This window comes from Paramisgurnus dabryanus, chromosome 13 (assembly GCF_030506205.2).
Source record: "Paramisgurnus dabryanus chromosome 13, PD_genome_1.1, whole genome shotgun sequence".
Classification (NCBI taxonomy): domain Eukaryota; kingdom Metazoa; phylum Chordata; class Actinopteri; order Cypriniformes; family Cobitidae; genus Paramisgurnus; species Paramisgurnus dabryanus.
Window position 1 is genome coordinate 6,398,054 of NC_133349.1, and position 15,866 is coordinate 6,413,919.

Consider the following 15,866-nt stretch of genomic DNA (forward strand, 5'->3'; position numbering starts at 1 on the left):
ACGCGTCTATATATTGCTTATTAACGTAACAGGTTTTAAAGTCATGTGCTGGCGTGATGCATTGCATTATGTACAGTTGTTGTACTGAACGCATCAGGCAGATCATTTCATGCAGCGAAACACCAGGTGATTGTGAAGTGTATCCTTTTATAAAACTAGTTTTTTTTGTGGAAAAACTGGATCAAACGTGCAAATTGAGCTTTTAATGGGCATTTCACCTTATATTTGCAGTAAAATAACTTTTTTAAAATCTAATACTATAATTAAATTATAGCTTATTAAATATGTTTGTTTCATTTCATTTAAAATATTAATATTTTAACATTTGAACTCCTTCCTTTTAAAAAGTGTAAGGCACCTGTGTATTTGTCTTTGGCATTGTGTATTCCTAGTAAGTTTTTGAGGGTTCAACATGGTATTTTTAATATTAGCTTGGCTTGGTTTACCTATCTTAACATTTTAAACAATACTAAAACATATCAACAAGTAAAGTAAAATAAAACAACAAGTAAAAGAAAAACGTTTTGATTAAACTATATCAGAAAGTAGTAAGTACCCATCCAGATTGTTTTATCCATTGTGGTAGCCCTTGCTTATAAAAAGGTTGGAGACCCCTGACCTACAGTATAGACATAGGGGCTGTTTCCCAAACAGGGCTTAAGTCTTGTTCAAGACTAAAATGCCTGTTTGAGTTTTAGTTCTTAACTAAAAGTAGCTTGCACTAACATATCTTAAAATACATCAGTCACGTTGTTTTGTCTCAAGATGCACACCTGTACTATTTTTGTGCTTGTAAAAACTACATAAACATCCTAATATAACTAAGGCCTTGTCCTGGCTTAATCTAAACCCTGTCCTGAAAACCACATCATAATGCATCTTGACAACTCAGTATTAAGGTAGATCACTTGTTGGTCAGTCCCCTTTTCTAAATTTTAGATCTGTATAATTTCCAGATCAACTAATAATATTAACCTATAAGATTAGCAAATCCGGTTTATGTTTACATTTATGTGAACACACACATTTATCTTATTTTCTGGTTAAAAGTTTATTTTGTCAAAAAAAATCCTTGGCTAAGGTTTCTATGTGAGCATAGAAATGCAAACAGTAAAATGATGTGTTTGTACTGGAAATGTGTACGTGTATTTACACAGTGAATAATGAATCAGGAAGTCTTCATTGTAAAAAAATCTCCATTCCCAAATGAAAATTAGTCCCATATTTGACACACAGGGAATACAATGGAATAGTGGATTGCAATAAGGTTAGTAGTATACAACCTAATAGTTAAATAATATTTGGGGTGGTGGTGGGGGGGTATTTGGAGGGGTGTCACTCTTGCCTGTCTTCAAAACTTGAGAGCCCTGGTCAATAGCTTACCTGGTAAAGTATGCAGTGATGCCAATTTTTTTCTATTTCTTGTACTGCTTTTTCTCATTTGTTTAACTTACCAACTTTTTAGCTGTCTGACCTCTGTTTATGGACATTTTGGGTGTTTCATGTGACCAATTTGCAGATAGCATTTAAGTCATTGCTTATAGAATAACTAATCAGGAGCAAAGTCTGGCCTAAATTCCCCCATGCAGCTTTGATGTGTCTAAAAGCTAACATTACAGTAACTTTTATTTAACAGAGTAGAAATGGAAGAGGAGGATATGTCTGTCATGTTTTACTTGTTAACATCTTGGTTTCTTGACTGGTTGTTGACATAATTGTAGCTCAGATGTTAGTGCAAAAATTTTGCAAACACAAGTTACAAATACTCTGTGGGCTGAGCCCCCCCTGTCTTCCAATCCTAGTGACGTCCCTGGTAACGCCTAAAAAATTAAGATAAATTATAACTTAAACCCCCGGTTTCACATACAGTGCTTAAGGCTAGTCCTAGACTAAAACACGTCTTTGAGCTGTCTCAACTGAAAATAACTTGCACCGACAGATCTTAAAATAAGCCAATGACATTAATTTGTCTTAGGATACACACCACTAACATATTTTTTATGGCATGTTTATAAAAGATGTTGAAACCTGACAACTTAACTAAGGCCTAATCCTGGCTTAAAACACTTTGGCTCAGTTTCACAGACATGGTTTAGTTAAGTAAGGGATAATAGGCAGCAGGTTGTATCACACTGAACTGGCTTATTTCACGATAACAACCGGCTGCCTATACATAACCCTCTTAATACACGGCTATTTACCTCGTAAGTAAGTTAAGGTACAATAAATATTGATTTGAATTATTTTATTTGCTCATTTTTAATTAATGCAGACCTTCTCCAAGGAAACCCTGTTTACTCTCGGTTTTAAGAGAAGACAGGACGTTCAAATGTCAAGAACTATTTGGTTTAATTATTTGTAATTATAAAGTCATATATGTTATTAAAAGACATATTTATATTTAATCTTTGTGTAAAATCTAACTGTACCTGTCAAAATGATTTGCAGCATCCGGGTTATGTATTAAAATAAATGTTATTTTGATGGTAAAGAGCTATAAGCTACAGAGAGTACAACTGAAGTGAATTCTGGCTGTCCTAAAACTTTGGTCCATGTGTTCGGTCCTAAAAGCTATTGTTATGTGGAGACTTGTCTTGGTGGGAAATGTCACAAGTCATTTGGACAAACTGTTGAAGTAAATAAGTTCATTTAGGTGAACATGGCTCTTTAACAAACAATAACGCCCTTATATAAATGTTTACAGTGTCATCTTAAACAAGCAATTTGTTGACTTAGTGCAGCTGACTGTTCTGTCGTTAGCTTCATGTAGGGGTATTTAAGCATGAAGACGTCGTTTTGGAGCTCCTTTACCTGTAAATTACAGGTGAGAGTTGACTGCTGTGTTATACTGCATTAGATATAAAGTTATACTGCTATCACTATATCGGCAACGTGTTGCTTGTTCAGAATGGATGGAAAGCTGTCTAAAGAGAACATTAGGGGTTTACTGGCCCCGTGGAGGTTCACACTCATGAACCCTGGGATCGAAGAAAGGCTGCTGTTGGCTATGCAACTCTTTGAGCGATTCCCTTTAGATATATCTGTGACTGGAGGAACCCCCGAAGCCAACGCACAGCTCTGTTCTATGGTCTGTGGTCTGGACCAAAACCAGAAAATGGAAGAGGAGAATGACGAAAATGAGGAGAGTGAAGAAGACGATGAGGAGGAGGAGGATGATGACGATGATGATGAGGAAGATAATGCAGATGAAGAAGATGAAGAAGCAAATGATGAAGATGCTAAACGTCAAGACAGTAAGAAAAAGCGTGTGAGGATAGCAGAAAAAGCTGAGTGTATGGGGTGGGGTGTTTCTTATTTTGACTCGATGGTTTCGCACAGTCAAATTCCCAATGTTCGTGTCAAGACAGTACACGGCCATCCGATTTCCAATTGTATTATCAATACGAAAAGCCAGCTGTACGACTCGACAAACTTTGATGTTCTGGTGGCCCTCACGACAGAAGAGCGCAGGGAAGACCACACGTGGCTCAGGATAGAGCTGCGCGATAGAAATAAGCCTTTCTATCTGGTGAAAGCCCAGCAGGTGTGGGATGTGGTCGATGAGAAACCCTCCGGGCCGTGCTTGACCTGCGCCTGGGAGCGAACGAGAGCTCGCAAACTGGAGTTGCAAAAAAGGGAAAAAGAAACATTTGGAGAGACGTTGAAATTAAAAGATCAAAACCTTCAGATTCCTTCAGATGCAGTGAAGTTGCTGGAGATGAAGGATATTGGTGAGGTGTTCGCTAAAGCCCTGCCTGATCTGCAGAAGACGGCTTTTAGTCAGTTCTTGGTGGCGATCACGAAAGAGCTTTGGACTCCTAAATTCATAGCGGCTGACCCACAGTGAGTCTATTTCTTGTGTATACCTGTAATATGGTCAGGATACAGAGTTCATTACTATTACTGAAAAATGGGTTTTTAACAAATCAATTTTATATTTTTAAAAGTGTAAAATCATCTTACATAATGTAAAGAACATTTAGGGTGCACTCACATTATCCGAACCAAACCATGCCCCGGCCCATATGTCCTCTACTCCCCCAAAAGCACGCACTCGCACTGTACTTTTATCGATCCGAGCCCAGGCGCTGCTTTCGTCATTAGAATGCGATCGTTTTGAACAAAGCAGGAAGTAAAGCACTCGGTTGACACTGGAACCTATCGTAATGTTAAGTGTGTGTTTTTTATTTAGAGTCGTTTGGTGCACGATGACACACAGCCCTCTCACATGCCTATCATATTGCTTAGTTGAACTGTCGCGTGTGCAGCATAGACATTCACCTGTGACCCTGCTGTGCACATCAGAAGGTTTTAACGAAGGCAAATGAAGGTGAGTGGTCGCGCAATTGACGTCTCTCCTTTTAAAATGCGCTCTGGCATGATTACCGATCACACTGCGCCTGAGGGTGCACTCACACTATTCAAACCAAATTGCGTTCGGGCGCGCTTGAACCCCAAAGCCTGGTTCGTTTGACTAGTGTGATCGCTCGGTACTGCGCCCAGGCACGGATTGGTTAATCGCGCCCCAGCCGGGTTGCAGAGGTGAGCTGGAGCGCGGTTCACTTGGGCTCAGGCTTGGAAGGCTATGGTGTGAGTGCAGTCGCGTCTGAGCGCAAATCAAAAGGTAAAGACGTCAATTCAAAATTTTTGCTTTTTTGCAAAACAATAGCATCTTCATGACGAAAGCGCGCCTGGGCTCGGATTGATAAAGGTACAGTGTGAGAGCGTGCATCTGGGGGAATAGGGAGGGGGGACTATCGCACTGGGGCATGGTTTGGTTTGGTTTAGATAATGTGAGGGCGCCCTGAGTCCAAGTGAACCGTGCTCCAGCACACCTCTGCAACCCGGCCAGGCCGCGGTTAACCAGATCGCGGTATAGAGCGATCACACTAGTCAAACGAACCAGGCTTTGGGGGACAAATGTGCCCAAAGGGCAGTTTGATTTGGAGAGTGTGAGTGCACCCTTAGTGAAATTATAGTGTCGGGCTTGTAACCCGAGAGTTGCCGGTTCGAGGCTCACAACTGGCGGGTTGCGACTGTGGTGCCCTTGAGCAGGGCACCTTAACCCCAGGCACCGCAGGGGTGGCTGCCCACTGCTCCGGGTGTATGTGTGTTCACGACTTGAAGTGCGTTTGTTTACTATTCAATGGATGGGTTAAATGCAGAGGTCACATTCCAAGTATGGGTTACCATACATTGGCAAATACGTCACTTTCAGAATAAGGCCATGTCAAAGATTGAAATCAGTGGTTAGGGGGTTGCAGAGGTGGGCTGTAGCGCGGTCCACTTGGGCTCAGGCGCGGAAGGCTATGGTGTGAGCACAATTGCGCGATTCAAAAGGTAAAGACATCAATTGCGCAACCACTTACCTTCATCTTCCTGCATAAAAACCTTTTGATGCACGCAGCAGGGTTACGTGAAGGTCCAAGCTGCACACGTGACAGATCAACTAAGCAATTTGATGACATGTGAGAGGGCTGTCTGTAATCGCGCAAGTATGGGTTACCATACATTGGCAAATACGTCACTTTCAGAATAAGGCCATGTCAAAGTTTGGAATCAGTGGTTAGGAAGCCGACTTCTAGTTTTTTTGTGCAAAATTATAAAACGTAGTGTAAATAAAAGCATAAATCTTAGTATTTCATTATATTTACAATTTAAGAATAATAAATGAAAATTTGAGTACTGTACCTCTTATTAACACACATTACGTGTTTTTGTCATTAAAGTACTTTGATGCAGCTAATCTCATATATTATAAGTCTGGATTTCACAGACATATTTATCCCTTTTATTCTCCATCCACATTTATCTATCAAATTCAACATTTACTTTGCAGGATTGTGGTCTCCACGGCTTTGAAGTATGGAAAGATAAACAAGGACGACCTTGATACGATATCCAGACTCTCACATCCTAGAGATGTCACAGACGATCCCTCCAAGATTCTGGCGATCCTCAGAGCTCTCGATGACTTCCGCCTGGATATCGGTGTGTTGGGTGAGACAGGCTGTGGTTCCTCCAGCCTGATCAATGTCCTCTTGGGCAAGAAGAACGACGAGGAACAATCTGCCCCGACTGGTGCTACTGAAACCACTAAAGTGGCTATGAAATATCTCTATCCTGAGTTATCCAACATCTATCTTGTGGATCTTCCTGGCTTCGGAAAGATAAGTGGGCTTAATAGTCAATCCTTGGCATCCAGTTACAGTGAAGCTCAGGTTGCACCTTCTACGCTTGCTTTGTGTGATGTGTACATACTGTTGTCTCCTTTAAGACTTAAATTGGGTATCATACAGTTACTGCAGCGGTTGTCCTCAATGAAGAAAGAAGTTTATTTGGTGCTCACCATGGCAGACCTGATTGAGGAAAAGTTTATCGAGCAGGTCAGGGAATGGGCTGAAGGTGTCTTGAAGGAACTGGGTCTCAAGCAGAACTTGTTTTTGGTTTCTGCCCACCATCCAGAAACCTTGGACTTCCCCAAGCTAAAGGAGACGATACATAAAGCCATACCAAACCATAAGAAAGTCGCTCTTGCTAGATATGCAGCAAAGCTACTGGATGAAGATGTATTCTGGAGTAGATCTGATTCATGCAAATCTATGTAACTTTTGCACCGACACAAAGTACCCTGGTATTGGGTATTTGCATTGCTTATACAATGGTATTTTCAAACACTTTACATGGCACTTTATCTATAGTACTGTACTATATAGCAGTGGCGAGGCTATATAAGGGCCAAGGTGGCACCGGCCCCTCTCAGCTTGACCCCTGGCCCACCCAGTCAGAAAAGACACAAAACATTTTTATGGAAAAACCAAAGAAATCATGCATAAATTATAATAATCTCTTAAAAAATAATAATCACCCAAACACGCATCATTCAGAAATAAATAAGTATTTCTTCATAATTTGCATGCATTTTTTAAATTATGTAATTATGTAATGAGAGGGCATTGATGTCTACCCTATTTCACATTTGAGATCCAGTCAGTTTAAAATTTTTGGCCTCGACACTGCCATATAGTAAAGTGTAGTAAAAATTCAAATATTATTTAAGACTAAAAATTGCTTATAAGTATATATATATATATATAATATTTTATCACGCTTGTCAAGATCATGTTTCATTTGGTGGGTTTATCTGTTTGACCAGTGGCGCAAATTAAAAATGAGTGTTCGGAGTGTCATGTGTGTGGCTCTTGTTTTCAAAATATGTGTTTGTTGCGTCATGTGAACCATGTGCATCACGTGTTTTGTCAAAATAAGTGCCTGCTGCACACGCGTCAAAACCGTTTATGATAAAAGAGACGCTCAAGTTAACAAAATACATGCAAGACACTCCCTTAACAGTTAACTCTGGTTATGGATGAGATTATGTGAGAATCTGGCAAACGTGAGCTTCTCTTTTATCATAAACCCTTCAGACGCGTCTGCAGCAGGCACTCATTTTGACAAGACACATGATGCACATAGGTTCACTCGACACATGTTTTGAAATTACAAACCACACAAATGACGGGCTACATACATGTTGTGACGAACTTCGCATCATGTGTCCTCGAAAAAAGAAGTCACCGGCTGCCACTGTGTTTGACTAAGGTTGAACATTACTCTTTAAACATGTTTTCATACATGCATGACTGCCATCCTGATCCTGGCCTTATACATGAAGCATACTTACATGTGCTGTTATTGATACGACTGATTATTATTTTTATTACACCAAATTCCTGCAAATGCTACTTATACATTTTCTGTCTTACAGGCTTAACTTATGACGTTTCAGATTTAATGTACACTCAGATGCACTGTAAAAAAATTATTTGCTGCCTTACATTTTTAAGTTTAATCAAATATAGTTTATGTTAACTTACTATTATTTATCTTGACAAGAGATGAGTTGATTTAACTTATAAAATTAAGTTGAAATAAGTCAACTTCATTTTATAAGTTAAAACAACTCCTCCCTGGTCAAGATAAATAATAGTAAGTTGAAATGAAGTAAAGGGGACATTTGACAAGACTTTTTTAAGAAATCTTTGGGGTCCCCGGACTACATATGTGAAGTTCTAGCTCAGAATACCATATACACGATAATTTATTATAACATGTTAAAATTGCCACTTTGTAGGTGTGGGAAAAATGTGCCGTTTTGGGATGTGTCCTTTAAAATGCAAATGAGTTGATCTCTGCACTACATGGGAGTGCCATTGTTGGATAGTGCAGATTAATGAGCGGTATTATTATAATAAGACTATAGCACTTAAACATAGGAAAAATCCGATTTTCATGATATGTTAAATTTTAAGGCATGCAGCAAATAATTTTTTTACAGTGTGGGTCCCAAGAAATGGTCCCAAGTTGTCACCATGTGGCAGTAGCTACTCCTCTAAAATGTCCTAATATATATCAACAAGGTAATTAGTATTACTTTAAGGAACTAATATGTAATCTTTGTAATGTGTACTTTTTAAAAGGGTACCACCCGTGTGAAACTCGGGACCATTTTTCTGACCGTGTACTGAAACACACTTAAAAGAGATTCTTATGGGACACAGTTATGTATATTAAATATAATATATATTATTAAAGACAGGAATTATTCACACTGACCCAACAAACACCAACATTCTGATTTAGATTAAAGCGATTTTTGGTGTTTGATGGATCAGTGTGAAACAGTGTTAAGATCCCAGATGATGCTGTTAGTGTCGCTTTTGGTGTTCTGAGTATTGGTCTGCAGTTGCTAGGGTACTCTGGTGGTTGCGGATATTGTTATATAGATGCAAATGTGTTCTTATTAGGATTTTTTAGGAACAAGGTTCTTTAGACTATAAAAAACTAAATAAATTGTTATTTTAAATACTTTTGACTAAATGGTTCTTCTATATGGCATCGCAGTGAAAAACTTTTTAGTACCTTGATTTTTTGAGTTTTGCTAAGTGGTTGCTACTGGATGGTTGTTAGTCTGTACAGTATATACAGTACCTCATTTCAAATAAATCTGTGACATTCTGTTTTCTCCTTAATGTAAGTTTATGGAATTGTATTCTTGCTGTAAAAAAATGTAGCATATTTGTCAAATGAACATATATTTTTATGTTACTTTAACTCAAAAAAATAAGTTAAAGAATTTCAACTGGTTTTTATATGTCAACTTATCAGGTCAAAACTTAAAATAGAAGGTTGGATTCTTTTTTTACACTGTAGTTATGCAATTGTTGCCTGTTTTATCATTAACAAGGCAAAAAAATGTAAGACAAATTTAGTAAAAACACACATCTCTTCAATATGCACACAATGTTAAGATTGAATTAAAATCTGTATTACAAACGGTGTGCATCAATGAAGTAAAGTTAGTCACAGCATATTTTTAATACTAAAAAAAAATTGTTGTTGTTCAGTGTTGTAGTCGAGTCCAAGTCAAGACCAAGACCAGAGATCAAGTTTTTTTGAGTCAAGACAAAGTCCACATTCCGATTTTATCCATGTATTATCTTGACTCGGACTCAACACTCGATCTCTGGTCTTGACTCAGGTTGAACTTGAATACAACCAGACTAATTTCATGCAAAGTCGCTAAATTTGATCAATTTATTTGTGTTCATGACACAAAATTCAGCTTTTTTCACGGCTTGAGCACATATTTCTTTTTCATGACACTCGCACGGATTTCTATAAAAAAAATTGTGTCTGTGGCATGATTTTATGTGTTGTTTTCTCATAGTTTTTTCCTATTTTCTTACCATTGTCACTTAGGGTTGGGATTAAAATCACTTTCTGTTACATTTTTAGAAATCCTAACCCAAACCCCAACTGGTGAGAATAGTTTTAAAAGCGGAAGAAAAACTTGTAGAAACCAACACATCCTAACTAAACCCCAAATCTAACTCCAACCCCAAGCGTCAATGATTTAAAAATAGGGGGGAAAAAGGAGAAAACAATGAATAAAATGACACGAAAAAGAAAGTCGTGACATAAAAACGAGAAACTACTTATAGAAATACGTGCGAGTGACACGAAATAGACATTCGTGCTCAAGGCACATAAAAAAGCTGAATTTTGTCCCATGGACAAAATTTTGCGTGAATATAACACGACTTTCCGTGAGATCATGTTGCATACAAACACTAGCGATGAATTTACTGTTTTACAAGAAAGTCAGAAAAAATAGTAAAGCATTTTATAAGTTATTATTCAGATGCCAAAGTTATTTACTTTCAGTTCTTAATATAATTTTTTTTGCATGTTTCGCTTGATTCATTTCTATTTTTTGAGAGAAGTTTAAATTAGGACTAAAAAATAAAAAATTATAAAAATGAAATTCATTTGACACCCTCACTCCTATTCAAAATGCTGAAACATCAAGAGCTCTCTGGAAAGGAAAAAGTCCACATTGAAGCAATTTATGATTCTGTATGGTCTTTGAGACAAATAGATAGGTGGTTTAGTAAATTTCTACTCATCAACAAACGTGAAACAACTAAAGTAAATGTTAAATATCATGAGTGATCTATTTACAAGGCGATTAGGTAAGCAGGTGTGTTATCAGGGAGAGGATCAGGCTTAATGTTTTCCTCGAGTGATGCATGGGTACACACTGTGACTACAGTGAATCTGATGGCCTGCCATTCACATTATTTGTTTTTAATGGTAAAACACACGGGAACTTCAGTCTTATTAACTTAGCAAACCTTACATCCCCACCCATTTAAGCCTGCGGGCCAAAGCTGTTTGTGAGCCAATTACTGCCCTCCTTTATACTTTGTCTGAGGAAAAACCACTAACTACTTTCCCCAGGGTTTTACACTGACATTCCGATTAAAAATCACTGATCATAAAAACCTGACAAATTGGTGCACAAATTCCCAGTGTACCGTGAGATGCCTGCATAGTAGATGTACGATAGGATTATTTGTGAACATATGATGCTTAATGCAACAACTCTGAAGCACTTGTAAAGTGCATGAGGTTTTACCCATTTGTTTATAGTGCTAAAGTAGCTATAGTGAATTTTATAAGTTAAGTCAACATGAACCTTGAAAGTAATGGCTTATCTGTGCAGTGTTTCCTAAAGTCTAAGGTGATCGGGAAGATGAAACGAAGGGTTCAGGAGATGAGAAAACCAAACCATCAGGTGTCTTCTGTAGACTTGAGTCACAACGAGAGCACACGTCTGGCCATGGATGCTCTCTTGGACAACGGCTTAACCGGATACCAACAAATGTTGATCAAGGAGAACGAAGCCAACTTTCTTTCAGTGGAGGAAAAAGCCTATATCTTAAACAACGTCATAAAGCCCATCGCTGACAATGAAGAGGCAGATGGGGATGAAGAGGTGTCCGGTTCTCCATCTGCGTCCTCTCTGATGTACAATCCTGCGGCCACAGAGAGCGATCCGCCCGCTCTTGCCTTTGGCTGGCCGGTGGCTGACTGGAGTTACCATCTGCAAGGCATTCCTAGCACAGAAGTGTTTTTCCAGTCCGCTAAATCCGCTTCTTTGAAAGACCTGCTGCGGGAACTTATCAGGAAAGCTACTACGGTAAAAATCTGAATATTTACCCTGCTACAAATGAGTTACTTTTTATGTACTTGTTTATGTAATGCTCACTAAGAAACAAGCAGAAATGGGATCAGAAAAAGTGTTTAAAGAATGGTCACTGGGGCAGTACCCTTTAAAGGGCCTTATAAGTACCATACAGTTGGAACCAATATTTACCTCTAAGGAACTAATATGAACTCTTTAGGTGCAAGTGTGTACTTTTTGAAAGGGTACTGTCCCAGTAAACAAAATTAATAATTGTAACTTTAAAAATTATAGATGTAAATAAACATGAACAAATGTATTGGATTAATAAATGCTGAAAAACTATATTGCTCATTTTTAAATGTTAAAGTTCATATGAATTCATTTACTAATGTTAACAAATACAACCTTTTGTAAAGTTTTTAACAATTCACCTGACAGGTGTTGGATAAAGTTTGGATTAAACTTTCCGCTTAGGTGTGTGATGCAAGAAATAATGTGCAATCTTAATTAACCAACAATCTTAAAAGTACATGTATTGCAATGTAACTTCTACTCTTAAATCACAATCATCACAGGTTTTGGCAATAGTCATGGACACATTTACTGATGTGGAGATTTTCTGTGACGTACTGGAAGCAACAAGAAAGCGCAGTGTGTCCGTCTATCTGCTTCTGGACCACACCAATTTACAGGTGTTTGAGGAGATGTGTGAAAATGTAAAAATCTCCAAGTCACACCTTTCTGTAAGTTATACTATTTTAATACACTTTGCGAGTGAGTTGTAAATAATTCTGCTGGGCCAAAAAAACAATTTTCTTTAACTCGTCTTAAAGGGATAGTTCACTCAAAAATGAAATTTCTGTCATCATTTACTCATTCTTATGTTGTTACAAACCTGTATTACTTTCGTTGTTTTGATGAACACAAAGGAAGATATTTTGAGGAATGTTTGTAACCAAACCGATGAGAGGCCCCATTGACGTCCATAGGACAAAGAACACTATGGAAGTCAATGGGGCCTCTGATCAGTTTGGAAGGTATCTTCCTTCGTGTTCATCAGAACAAAGACATTTATACAGGTTTGTAACAACATTCGAGTGAGTAAATTATATCATTATTTTCATTTTATTATTTTCATTTTTTGGTAAAGTATCCCTTTAAACCTGTTGATATCAATTTTTGCTCAGATTTTAAATTGGCCATGAAATGGCAACCCAGCAGAGTACCAGAAATTATAATACCAATTAATAAAATTATTACCATGACAAAAATTGTAAATGTTTGGTGTGCACACAATTAGTGAACTCACATTTGTTGTTGACGACCTACATTATAAAGTTTTAATTGTTTTGTTTTTTGCTGATGATGCAAATTGTCCATATCTACAATCACTAGATGTTACCAAGTTTGCACCAAAACACAGTTTTTTCACTTTTCAGGGTTAACTGAATGTAAACGACTCCTACAGTAAAGACAGAGCTATAAACAATAGTTTAAAGTGGAAAACGTGAACCTATTATAAGCGTTCATTCTTCTCTTCACGCAGCGAATGTCAGTTCGTAGCATTCAGGGTCAAACGTACTGTGCCAAATCAGGGAGAAAGTTTACTGGCCAGGTTAAAGAGAAATTCATCATTGTTGACTGCAAACAAGTGCTGGTCGGCTCATACAGGTATGTCACTTTTGTGTATTCATTTTCTTTAAAGGGGACATTTTCAGAGTATGTATGTGAACTTTTACCTTAAAATACCATTTAGAAAAAGTTAAAATTGCCACTTAGCAAAAATAGGTGTAGGTGTGAGCAAAAATGTGCCGTTTTTGGGTGTGTCCTTTTAAATGCAAATGAGCTGATCCCTGCACTAAATGGCAGTGCCGTGGTTGGATAGTGCAGATTAAGGGGCGATACTATTCCCTTCTGACATCACAAGGGGAGCCAAATTTCAATGACATGTTTTTTTCACATGCTTGCAGAGAATGGTTTACCAAAACTAAATTACTGGGTTGATTGTTTTCACATTTTATAGAAGCACTAGAAACACTGGGGACTCAATTGTACCACATAAACATGAAAAAAGTCAGTTTTTTATGATATGTTCCCTTATTTTCTTATTCTATTTTTTTCCATTTTGCACTGGTTTGTAGATAATTACATTTTCTATAATTCAATCAAATTAAATGGAAATAGGCCTTTGAAAATCTTTTCACATAGATTTTGTAATAAATACCCATTTCTTACATCTCTTCTTGTTGTGAGAAAATCCTATTTTGAAGTTTAAAAATCTTCCACTGATATAATATCTCGGTAACACTTTACAGTAAGGTTGCATTTGTTAGCAATTATTTCATGCATTAGCTAATATGAAATATCAATGAACAATAATTCAGAATTTATTAATCTTTTATTAATTAAATATCTGCATTTACCACTACATTTATAAAACCAAGCGTTGTAAGTAACTGTTAACATGAAAGGAGACATACTAATAAAATCTGACTTTTTCCATGTTTAAGTGCTATAATTGGGTCCCCAGTGCTTTTATCAACCTAGAAAATGTGAAAAAGATCAACGCAGTAACTTAGTTTTGGTAAACCATTCTCTGCAAGCATGTGAAAAAATAGCTCATTGAAATTTGGCTCCTCTTGTGATGTCAGAAGGGGATAATACGGTCCCTTAATCTGCACTATCCAACCACAGCACTGTCATTTAGTGCAGAGATCACCTCATTTGCATTTTAAAGGACACACACAAAATGGCAATTTTTGCAAACACCTACAAAGTGAAAATTTTAACTTATAACTAATAAATTATCTGTATGGTATTTTGAGCTAAAACTTCACATTTGCACTCTGCGGACACCAAAGGTTTATTTGACATCTTAAAAAAGTCTTGTGAAATGTCCCCTTTAATTAATGTACCATTTACTGAAACTAGTTTACTATAACAACCTTATTGTAAAGTGTTACCAATATTTCTATCCTGAATTTAAGAAACACTTTGTATTACCACATACCTGTATTATACTGAAAAGTGATTGGTCTTTTCTTTAAAGAGATAGTTCACCCAAAAATGAAAATTCTGTCATTATTTACTCACTCTCATGTTGTTACAAACCTGTATACATTTATTTGTTCTGATAAACACAAAGGAAAATATTTTGAGAAATGTTTGTAACCAAACGATTCGTGGACCCCATTCACTTCCATAATTGGAAAAAAGAATACTATGGAAGTAAATGGGGTCCACAAATGGTTTGGCTATCATCATTTCTCAAAATATTTTCCTTTGTGTTCATCAGAACAAAGAAATGATACAGGTTTGTAACAACATGAGAGTGAGTAAATGATGACAGAATTTTCATTTTTGGGTGAACTATCCCTTTAAATGTACATTTTTTGGTGCCAACATTTGTTTCTATATTAGTTTCTTTGACTACTCTACTCCGTTATAGTTTCACCTGGCTCTCCTGGCAGGTTCACAAAAGCTTGGCTGTGCTTTTTAAAGGCAGTGCAGTAAAACCATTTGACCTGGAGTTTCGCCGGCTTTATGCCACTTCTAAACCGGTGCCAGATTTTTCCCAGCACACATCAGGTGCTGGTGATCCCTACAGCCCAAAAACACAGAGCCCGATCTGCCCAGCAGGCACTGCTGTAAACATTGGACCTGCGACTTATCATCTCCAACAAAAACCCAGCAGCCCAAGTTTCCCTACACCTCCTGTGCTGGTAAGACAGACCAGCTATCCATGCACTTCAGCCGGACCACAAAGATCTCAGTGGCTTACACGGAGGAACACGATTCATCATCCCATTGCTTCTCAGCTTTCACTGTTTAAAGATTATAACATTAGGGGTCAACCCATAAGCAGAGTCCCAACATTCCACTGGTGCTAGATTTAGAAACAACCCACAGGTTACCTAACATTAATATACAGCAAAGAATAAGGCTTCATAAAAATGATATATCTGTTGTATGCCACCATAAACATATTACTGACTAATCATTAACCAACTGACTTTAGCGGTTTACTGTTGTGGTCCACTATTATAAATATGTAAGTCTTTGCTTTGTGTTTGGATTTAAGATGACATTACATTATTCACAAATATATGTATACAGCATTACATTCTCTTAATCTTTATAATCCGTGTATAAACTTTTATTTTTACATATAATTGTCAGCCATTATTCTAAACAATGTATTGTACATTATTCTACTGTGTAATTTGCCAATTACATTTTAAGACAAACAGCAAATAAAAATTGACAATGCATTACACTTTATGAAAACATGTCTATGTCTGAACAGGTAACAGTAACCAAAGGGATGCGGAGC

General features: G+C 37.4%; 2 protein-coding genes across 2 annotated transcripts; both read left to right on the forward strand.

Annotated features, from left to right (window-relative positions):
- The first annotated feature begins 2,693 nt into the window (after nt 1-2,693).
- LOC135789114 (uncharacterized) lies at nt 2,694-9,032 on the forward strand. The gene is made up of 2 exons (XM_065298753.2): nt 2,694-3,843; nt 5,840-9,032. Exons 1-2 carry the CDS (start codon nt 2,909-2,911, stop codon nt 6,606-6,608), a joined length of 1,704 nt encoding a protein of 567 aa, XP_065154825.1. The 5' UTR covers nt 2,694-2,908; the 3' UTR covers nt 6,609-9,032.
- Nucleotides 9,033-10,354: 1,322 nt separating this feature from the next.
- Nucleotides 10,355-15,818, forward strand: fam83a (family with sequence similarity 83 member A). The gene is made up of 4 exons (XM_065298750.2): nt 10,355-11,545; nt 12,109-12,276; nt 13,080-13,204; nt 14,982-15,818. Exons 1-4 carry the CDS (start codon nt 11,036-11,038, stop codon nt 15,421-15,423), a joined length of 1,245 nt encoding a protein of 414 aa, XP_065154822.1. The 5' UTR covers nt 10,355-11,035; the 3' UTR covers nt 15,424-15,818.
- The last annotated feature ends 48 nt before the right edge of the window (nt 15,819-15,866 follow it).